Raw genomic sequence first — 10,360 nt, 5'->3', positions numbered from 1 at the left:
GAGAGGCTTCCTTTGTGGTTCAGCTGGTAAAGAATCTGTCTGCAATGTGGGAGACCTGGGTTTGATCCCTGCATGGGGAAGATCCCCTGGTGAAGGGAAAGGCTACCCACTCCAGTATTCTGGCCTGGAGAATTCCATGGATTCTATAGTCCATGGGGTCGCAGAGCTGGACACGACTGAGCGATTTTTACTCATTCACTCACTAGGCTGCTTGAAAAGCATGAGAGGTGTGGGGAGTCATCACAAAGTCTCCCTCAATCCTCTGCCCCACTCAAAGCTCATGTTCCCTGTGAGATGACCGTGTGCATATACATATAACACACCCCAAAGCTACTGGGTCAAGATTAAGATGGGTTAAGATTCTGAATTTACAAACAAAATCTAAACAATTCCAGGTTTGTGAAATCACCCTGTAAAGGCACATATTTAAATAAAAAGCAAAACCAAAAGCCTTTACTTCATCTTTTATTTCTTATAATTAATGGCTAATGAAAGCAAAAAGTGATTGTAGCACCTACTATTTTAAGATAGCAACTGTAACTTAAGTGCTAACCTACTCCATGAAACAGGGAGCCATCCCTCAGGGCGGTAGTGGGCGTTTATTTAGGTTTCCCAAACCCAGTGACTACTAATCAATTTTATCACTGATCACAGAAAAAAAGAAACCAAAACATGTCATTATTATTCCCCGTAGCTGGAAAATTCCATAAACAATTTTCTCCATGTACACGGTTCCTTGACTGAAACCAGAAGATAGCTACCAAAATACCCAGAAGTATGATTCTCAGAGAAGGCCCAGCCACTTCTGAGAATTACCTGGAAGAAGGCCAAGGGGCAATGCAACGATACGGGGAGTGTGCACCATCTTTCCAGAGAGCAATGTTTACTGGAGGCTAAGAGATCACGTTTATTCTTTAAAAATGGTAAATAGATGCTTTCTTCCTCATATGAAATACAGGGAACCCCAAAACCTAAGGCATGATTTAGGAACCTCCACTGGCTGAAGCAGTTAGCTGATAGGAATTCTCACTACACACACACCCTGGGGGTGTGTGGCCCCATCCCCACGGTGTGCCCCAGGAAAGCACTTGGCACACCAAACCTCACCACCCTGAATGTCTCAGTGCGAAGACTGAATGTCCTGCCCTGGACACAGAAGGTCTGAGAGTCACCAACACTGTGCCAGTCCAGTGCTGCCTGCCCCTTATTCAGGAAAATGCCAGCCAGAGGTAGCAGAGCTGGTCTTTTATGGGCACGAGTCCAGTTCTTTGATTTTAACTTTTCTGGCTTCACCTTTTTAGTTGCAATAATTCCAACAAGTTACTGGTTGCGCCTGTGTTGATGCAGCTCTCAGACCCTATGGCACCTGATCTCAGATCACAGCAAACAGCGACACAACTTCCCGACTGTGATCAAGCACTTCCTGTTCCCATGAGGCTTCCTGCCCCTAATCTAGTTTCTGGATATTCTGGCTCTTTTCCTTCTTTGTATATTCTTCCAGTCGAAGAAGCCACTTTGCCCAGTACTGGGAGCAGAGCTCGGCGTCCATGAAATGTGGGTGGGCAGGGGACCCGTTTTTGTAGGCCACCACGATCAAGCCGCACTGAACCTAGGAAAGAGCAGGGCGATTTCAGAGTTTGCAGCGGCAGCAGGACAGAAGCTCGCGCCCTTTTCACTCCAGGGCAAGCCCAGAGCAAAACAATCAGCACTGAGAGCTCCCACCTCAGTTTCTAAGTCGGGCTGATGATACACAAGAACAGAAAGATGAACGTGAAGAACTCGCTGTGATCATTAAAGAACTATTAACAACAAAAAGCCCAGGAAGTGGGGAAAGTGCTCTGTGAAGTGCAGAAGGACAGAACAGAGGAAGCAGTCGGATACACACAGGACAGAACTTGAAGGCGCTATGGCCTGGCATGGGCAAAGCCTGAAGCAAGCCAGGCTCTTCGTCCTGACCTGAAAGCTGTAGTTGGCGTCGTGGTTCACAGCACCGACATATGCCACAACTTGCAGTGGGTTGTCAAATGTGTTTCGGATGAAAGGCTTTGGCTTCTCTGATGTCTTCCAATCAATCACACAAAGCTTGCCCCTAGAGAGAAACCAAAGGAAGCCCTTGAAGGTGACAGCTCAAACAGAGACTCTGTTAGGTTAACCCTTTTCTTACTATAGTTTGCTGCTTGTCACCCAATGACTATGGCTTCCATTGCCCCCAGTTTCAAGCAGACAGCCCTCCTGAGCTTTCCTTGGAACTGAAGAGGTGTTGAGCCCCTCATTCAGGTCAGTGACGAGGTGTGAAGGGGTTGACCACAGGGCTGCAGCGAGGGCCCAGTCTCCCCAGAGCAAGCCTCTAAACTTTCTAGGCTTCTCTTTGGACCTCCACAGTTTAATAGTTGACATGGGAACTGAAACTACATCTGCTTTGCTTCAAACGTCTATCAGAATGAACCACAACAGACCAGCAGCAAAGTCCCCATTGTAAGGGACCAAGCATCATGGCGCCTAAGAAACCAAAGCTGGAGTTCAAGTCCATCAACACTTAAAAGTAGCAGCAATATGTATAAATTCAAATGAGAAGACCTGGTTCCTGTCCTAGAAGTTTACACACAGGGAAGGGATATATTATTTTCTATTAGGGATCTTGGGAAAAGAAAAAAAGTCCTGCCACTTCTTTTTTTTTAATAAAATAACCAGTACCTTCCTCCCTCTCCCCCATCCTGGTGGGGTTTTACACTTGCCAACCGCATGTTAAAAGGACTGCAGGGCAGATGGGTTGAGAACCAGTGACCCTCAAGCGCGCTTACTGCTCTGCCTTGACTTCAGGTTCAAAACCAGCTGTTCAGAGGGAGATCTTCCTGTTAACATAGCCCTGGAGTTAGAACCTATGCAAGGTATTTAGTGAACTCTGGGAGTTGGTGATGGACAGGGAGGCCTGGCGCGCTGCAATTCATGGGGTCACAAAGTTGGACACGACTGAGCGACTGAACTGAACTGAAGGTATTTATAAAACCAGGCTAGAGGAGTGCTGTCTAAATGAAAGAAAATGTGAGCTAAACACACCATTTAAAATTTTCCAGTAGCTACATCCAAAAAGAAACAGGTAAAATCTTAATATTTTATTTAACCCAATATATCCAAAATATGATCATTTCAGTATATAATTAACATTAAAAAGTTGTTAGTGAGATATTTTACATTCTTTTTTGTGCGAACTCACTGAAATCTAGTTTGTGTATTTACAGCACACGTCCATTTGGACCAGCCCTAGTCAAGCACTTAGCGACCTATGGGGCCCACTGCTACCCTACTGGATGGTGCAGATGTGGAGGTAATACATCATCCTTGTAACTGTTTTCCATCCTGTAAAGCTTGACAATCTCTGCAAACGAAGAGAGGTCCCAGCATCCCCAGGGGACTATCATTCCCAGTTCTCTCCCTTGATAAAATCAAAATATCCTACAGTATAGACTTCTGCCATGTACCACTGTTTCCAGAAATGTGCTATAACTTATAGAACTTAATATTATGTAAAAAAATCTTAATAGTATAAACCCAAATTAAAATTGCAGTAAGACAGTCCACAAATAGCTCTTTAACAAATGAAAAGGTGCTTAGCCTAGTTCATTTTGAAACGCAGACTGGAATGATGAGACACAGTGTTAAAACACCCGTTCCCTGTGACCCCGCAATTTCCCTTTCAGGTCTGTACCATAGAGGAATGGTTTGATATCCCGGGTGCAAGTGACAAGTGCCTGGAGAATTTAAGAACTATTCGTGCCCAGGCCCACTTCAGATCGACTGGATTTATTCATATCTCATAGGTCGCTCACCAAAACAAACCAATGAACCTGTGCACCTGCCGGAAAAAACTGTCCGGACAGAACATGAGGAGACCTGGTCACTGCTACAGTTTGTAACTGTGAAACTCTAGAAATAACCCAGAGCTCCCAATATGGAAGTGGATACAGTTCATTCATACTAAACAGCAGTTAAAAAGAGAGAAGGGGGTCAAAATAACAAAGCTAACACTTTCTGAGCAGATAGTATGCATTTTAAGTACTGTACCAGGATTACATTTAACCTCTGTAACAAACCTGTGAGGTAGGTACTATTATTTGTCCTATTTTACAGATGAACAAATGGAGGTACAGAGAAGCTAAGTAAGTAGCCCAAAGTTAAGAAGAAAACCCAGAAACCAAACTCAGGCAGCTTGTCTCCAGAGCCCAGTATCTTTTAACTAGAGTTCCATGGGTTATACTAACAGATTTTGCCCCCACCCTCTTTTTTGCTCACATGCTTTTTTGGGGAATATGGATATCTGCAGATTATATCTACCCTCGAAATCTGGAATAAGTGGGGAAAACAGTAACAGCAGCAATTTAAAGATCACAGGAAGTTTTAGTGAGCTCAGTGTTCCTATGCATGTCAAACACTGCATGGAAGCCTTGAAGAAAGTTGATTTTCAGGGCCAACAGACCACGGTGTCATTTTTAGCAAAACAGGAAAAACAATGCAGGAATCAGATTGGATCTTATGGCTGGTACCTTGCCTCAGTGTAGGGAGCGGGGGGACATGCTGGAAAACAGGCCATCCTAGCCATACTGGACAGTTACACCTTTCCTCTGCCAAACACCCTGACTTGGGCACATAGATTGACAAGGATGATGTGGCTCTCACCTGATGCGACTTTGCACAGGCTCTACCTTGAAGCAGGAGCTGAGAGGAAAAACTAGCGCTGGATGGGAACCATGCGTCCACCCAGAATTCTCTCACCTCCACACTTGATGTGAAAAACCAAATATACTTACTGATAATCAGCCACACAGTCCAGAAGACCCACATACTGTAAGGTCTCATGTTTAACCGCACTTTCCAGGGCCCGCACTCCACTGATGTCTTTCAAAACATGCTGCACACTTTGGACGTAGCCAGATTCAAGGAGACTTTCATCTCTCTCTTTTAAGTTCCCCTGGGGTGAAAGTATGCTTTCCAAGGCTCCATGAAATTGCTTCCCTTGTAAAAACATGTCTGAAAAGAAAATCAGAGGAAATGGACAACAACAAAAAAATATCCCAAACAAAGCTAGGCCTAAAGAACAAATACTCTATAAGACTCTGAACAGTGAAATTAAAAATCACATGAATTTCCTTTAAGTGATAACCTCTAAGAAACCATATTTCAGCCTTCTAAGAATGCATAAGAATGCACTTTGAGAACAAAAGGGACTAGAAGAGCTTAGATAATACAATGGATTAAACTGAAGCATTTCTAGTAGAATTAGGCCAAAGCTAGAATTGAAGATTTGGGGGCTACAGGACCATATCTAGTGAATTCACATAGCACTGTGAATTTCAGAATTCATTTAATGTACGTAACCAGTAAGTTAACCAACTGTGATAGTTGTTAGACATTTACAGAACTGCGCTTGTTTATAGTTCTTTTTACAACCAAATCTGACTTATGAACACTGGTGGAGGCATCCTTTACCAATAGGCTTAGTGACAGGAAAGGCATGAAAATCAAGGCATGCCGGAATTAACATTGTGGGGCTTGGGGGAGGGGAGGAAAACATGATTCTGCACCTGCGCTTGCTTTTAGGACGAAAGCAGCCTGAGATAGCGGCTCTGTCCTCGTTTTTTTTTCTCTCATACACTTTTAAGAAAAGAGGACACAAACATATTCAACAAGTGCGAGATATATTATATATTCACTTGACTCTTGATTAAGGAAGGAAAGACAGAGGGTATTGCTATGCTAAGCGCTGTTTGGCACTTTCAAACTGTTAACTTTCAAACACAGCAACCTGGCAAGATAAGGCTCTTCACTCCCATTTTAATGAGGCCCAGGCAGTGGCTATTAAATTGCCCAAAAGCAAAAAGCTGCATGGGCCTGGCCTCAGAGTCCAAGCTCATTCCAGCCCATCATCCAGAAGAGCAAGGAGAAAACTCAGGGGCCATCAGGTAGAGCGACACACAGAAACAGAGGAGGAAATATATGTGCTTGGAGACACACCCACAGAAAATGGGGAGTCATCTCAGCTAATGAGGCAATGTCAAACCATGTTACCTTTGCCAACTAGTTTTTACAAAGGTTTTGAAAGGTCAGTTCTATTACTGGCAAAAAATGGAATTGCTTTAGGGACACAACTTAGAAAGTGAAGTGAAATTCAACTGAGGACCTAAGTTATTCCACTCCAAATTTACCTGGCTTAATTGGATTTATCAGTACATAAAAGGCCTACAAATGTTTAAGACTTATGGAATTAAAACCCAGGGAAAAGAAGTGTAGTTTTCATCTACAGATTAGCTTTAATGAAGCAGAACACAAACATGTTAAAAACAGGAAGGAAAAAAACTGCTTTATCAAGAGCCAAGCTAAGAGACAACCCATTCTCCAGTGCAGTCTTTATCCCTGGCGAGCTCTTCACGTGTAAGGTGCGAGGCAACAAACACGAGGATCTGGATTACAGGATCCCTTAGGATTGTAAAGCTAAGAACATTAAACATGATTCAACTTGTGAAAATAAATTTTAAAAGATTTAAGAGTTATTGCAGATAGCAATTAAGTTAGAGTGTTCCTTGAATAAATTGAAGGAATAAAAGTGCAGTGTTTTCAAGTCTTATATTAACAACAAAAAAATCATGAATCTCCTATATTCTAACTGACAAGCATGGGTATTTTAGAATTAAAAAAATATTCAATGTAGCAAAACAAAACAAAACAAAACAAAACCCGGAAAAAATAACCGCCAGCTTTCCCTCTAGGATCAACACAAGTATAAATCAAAGTCAGACTTCCTTATCCTCTGCAATCTTCAAAAGGTAAACTGGTGCTTGGGAAAATGACCCTGTTTTGGGGTTTTTCTGGTCACACTGTACAGCATGTGGCATCTTAGTTCCCTGACCAGGGATGGAACTAGCACTGCTGCAGTGGAGCCACTGGACTGCCAGGGACGTCCCTTCCTGCTCTTATTCTTTCTTCTTTATTTTGGGCCATGACATCAATCTGTATGTGACTGCCCTATTATTTAAAAAAAAAAAAAATTAATTCTGCCTGTTTAAGGTTGATCCTAAATTGACGGAGAAATCATATCATAGTAATCTAGATCTATAAAGTTGACTTCATGGAGTCAACCAGTTTTCTTTCTGCCTGGGATAGTGGGCTGGCTCAAACCAAACAACTCCTCCCCTTTATCAAAGAGCCAGCAAAGTACTTCCTTCCTTTGTGCCAAGAGCTACAGACCTAGGTATGCAACATCCCAGCAGGTTTCTTAGATTCCCACAAGCTGTAATATTTCTGGTTCAAAGAGAATAAAACAAAACAAAACTTTCCATAGGAAACAATGTCCATTTTAAATGCTAGTGTTTCAGATAAAAAACTTAAAATGCCATTAAAATATTTTTTAAAAATGTTGCTCATTTAACAAGCTGAGAAATTTGGTGGTTGTTACTAATTAACCACGTTAAGAAGGTAGTCAGCTCTGGCATCCAGTCCTTGGCTGAGGCAGCTGAGGAATTTATATGGGGCTTGACCATTTTCGCCATATCCAAACGCCACCTAAATACTTAACATTTTTCCTTTAAAACACGTGACCACAAGTTTAATGTGCTATGCACACACATATCTTTGTTCTAAGATGCCTCAAAGTATTACTTCTGTATTAAAAATTAAAGTGCTTCTGGACCAGTACTGGTGCATGTCCTGCACTCTAGGAAGCGTGGACTAAAGGATGCTCAGTGCAAACTTAGCTTTAACAACTGTGATCCTGCTGGGGCAGCAGCGAATTCACCTGTACTAACGGTCTCTTCTTTCACCTTGCTTTTGGGTGGAATCTGTTTTACAAAAGCTATTCTCTTTGGTTGTCCAAGTTAGTGAGTTAGGACAGGAGTTGCAGGCTCTGAACATCTACCTCAGTTTACTAAGATCTAAATACAGATCACACGTTCTGACTTATTGCCAGTCTTTAAATTTACGAGTCAGTCTCTGCTGATAAGCAGACCAAGGGGGCATTTACTAGATTCTGAACAGAATGCCTAGCAACAACTAGAACTCCATTATGTGATGATTGACTATTCCATCAAAAAAACAAAACAAAACAGGAAATTCTAATACTTAAGTCTATAGCTTATAAAACAAATGAATTTTATACATCTTTTAGTCAAAGTGCTTGATCTCTCTGCTTTATCTGTAAAATGGGGATAATTGTAACTGTGCTTCATAGCGTTGTCATGATAAAGAAGTGAGTTATAAAAAAATGCTGTTAATACTATCATCTGAAAGCAGCTCCTCACTAGCTATAGGGGTGCCTTCTACTCTGGGAAACATAACTGCAAGCATCAGGATTGAGAAGATTACTTGAAGTATATTCAGCAAAGCCATCCTCTCCCAGTTCCAGAATCATGCGCTGCCTCCACTTCTCCAGGTAGAAAGTCTGTTCTGACGTCATGGTCTGCTGCAGGACTCGGGTCACACTTGGTATCGAATTCCTTTGCAAAGGGATTTTCAGAGGAACTGGAGGATCCCTTGCTGGGTCTGGTTTTATGCTTTTCTCTGGATTGAACAGAGGAAACCAGTTTTGTGGAACTCCTGCTTCTTCTTCTTGCTTTGGGGCCTTACTCTTACTCACCGGTCCATAGAGTAAAGCATCTTCCTCGAACAGAGTCTGTGGAGTCCGAGCATGGCCTCTGAATGACAAGACAGACCTGACCAAATCAGAGTATTTTTCCTGGTCCACTTGTTCATAAGGGTTCACTCTTTTCTTCCGGCCACGCAAATAAGAGGAAGTGGAGAAAACAACACGGGGGGCTGCTTCTACAAAAAACCTCTTTGAACTTTGAAGCTGTCTACAGATGGTCTGAAATACCTTCATCTTTAGACTTTTTTTCACTTCCCTCTGGTATACTTGTAATGTTGAAGGCCTTTTTAACTTTTGCTTTCCTATCAAAGAGAAAGTGGTGTTAGGTGTGTTAAATGTTTGAACCATGAAAGTGAAAGCTGCAACTGTATATTGCTCTTTAAAATTGTGTTCAATAACTTTTTAGACATGTTTAACAGAGAACAAACCTGACTCCATATTGGATCTATTCTTTTAATTCTAACCGTAGTTCCCTGCCGGGGCTTAATATGGTCTTTACACCTTTTGTAGGAGAATGTTATGCCTATAGCTTGGAATATACAGGAGAGCCCATCCTCAGAGTTCTGATCTTTAAAGGTATTAACATGTTTCCAAGCATAAAAAGTTACAGAACAGAAAATAATTGTCTTGTTTGAGGTTTTTAGGAGCATTGTGACCAGACCTCCCCGGGCAGCTACAACAAAGGATTCCTGCACCAAGAAGTTTGCAACAACCAGTGACACTCCCTCCTTTTAGGATAGAAGGAGTCTCAATTCTAACTCTGGAAAAATGGCTCTTTGGGGCATTAGTCCACCATCCTCTAGGTCTGCTGGCTTTCCAAATAAAGTTGCTATTCCTTGTCTCAACAACTTATCAGTCAATTTCTTGTCTTGTCCTGCAGCTGAGCTTGGAATTGGTACTATCTGTACAAAACTACTTTTGAAGGACCAGCATTTGTTAAACGTGAACTAGTAGACAGCATGGGACAACGTGTCCCTAAAATTCACTATGGTGCCAACTGCCGCCTATGAAGGGAGCTCTGTGTGATACAAAGAAACACAGGACAGGACACTAGAGGGGCCTGGTGGTCACACTAGTTTAACCACTAATCCCTAAACATCAGATTTCTGAAAAAAAATTTTTATTGGAGTATAGCTGATTTACAATGTTATATTAGTTTTAGGTGTAGAGCAAAAGTGAGTCAGTTATACATACACATATATCCCCTCTCTTTTAAGATTCTTATCCCATATAGGCCATTGCAGAGTATCGAATAGAGTTTTCTGTGCTTTACAGCAGGTCCTTGTTTGCCTATGTGCTGTGGTGTCCGACTCTTTGCTACCCCATGGACTCTCTAGGCAAGAATACTGGAGTGGGTTGCCATTTTCTTCTTCAGAAGTAGTGGGGTATGTGTCACAACCCTTTCAAATTGTGGTGCTGAAGAAGACTCTTTAGAGTCCCTTGGACAGCCAAGAGATCAAACCCAATCAATCCTAAAGGAAATCAACCTTGAATAGTCACTGGAAGGGCTGCTGCTGAAGTTCCAATAGTTTGGCCACCTGATGTGAAGAGCGGTCTTTCCAATAAGGAAAGATTGGGTCTTTCCAATAAGACCCTGATGCTGGGAAAGATTGAAGGCAAAGGCAGGAGGGGGCAAGAGAAGGTAAGACGGTGAGAGACCATCACTATCTTCACCGTCTGAGCCACCAGGGAAGCTCACGTCACCAACTTGATGGGCATGGAGTTGAT

The 10,360-nt window shown here is 42.3% G+C and overlaps 1 protein-coding gene across 2 annotated transcripts in view; it reads right to left on the bottom strand.

Annotated features, from left to right (window-relative positions):
- MGME1 (mitochondrial genome maintenance exonuclease 1) overlaps positions 426 to 10,360 on the bottom strand; it is a 10,585-nt gene continuing 650 nt past the window's right edge. For both annotated transcript variants that reach the window (XM_005688066.2, XM_005688067.3), the window contains exons 2-5: positions 8,353 to 8,934; positions 4,806 to 5,025; positions 1,957 to 2,089; positions 426 to 1,609 (exon numbers count right to left, since the gene is read on the bottom strand). In XM_005688066.2, the coding sequence (XP_005688123.2) occupies positions 1,448 to 1,609; positions 1,957 to 2,089; positions 4,806 to 5,025; positions 8,353 to 8,934 (1,097 nt within the window). In that variant the 3' untranslated portion in view covers positions 426 to 1,447. The remainder of the gene's footprint in view (positions 1,610 to 1,956; positions 2,090 to 4,805; positions 5,026 to 8,352; positions 8,935 to 10,360) is intronic.

Source organism: Capra hircus, chromosome 13 (assembly GCF_001704415.2).
Source record: "Capra hircus breed San Clemente chromosome 13, ASM170441v1, whole genome shotgun sequence".
Lineage (NCBI taxonomy): Eukaryota > Metazoa > Chordata > Mammalia > Artiodactyla > Bovidae > Capra > Capra hircus.
Note: the sequence above shows the minus strand (reverse complement) of the source record. Positions and strands in the feature narration are given on the sequence as shown.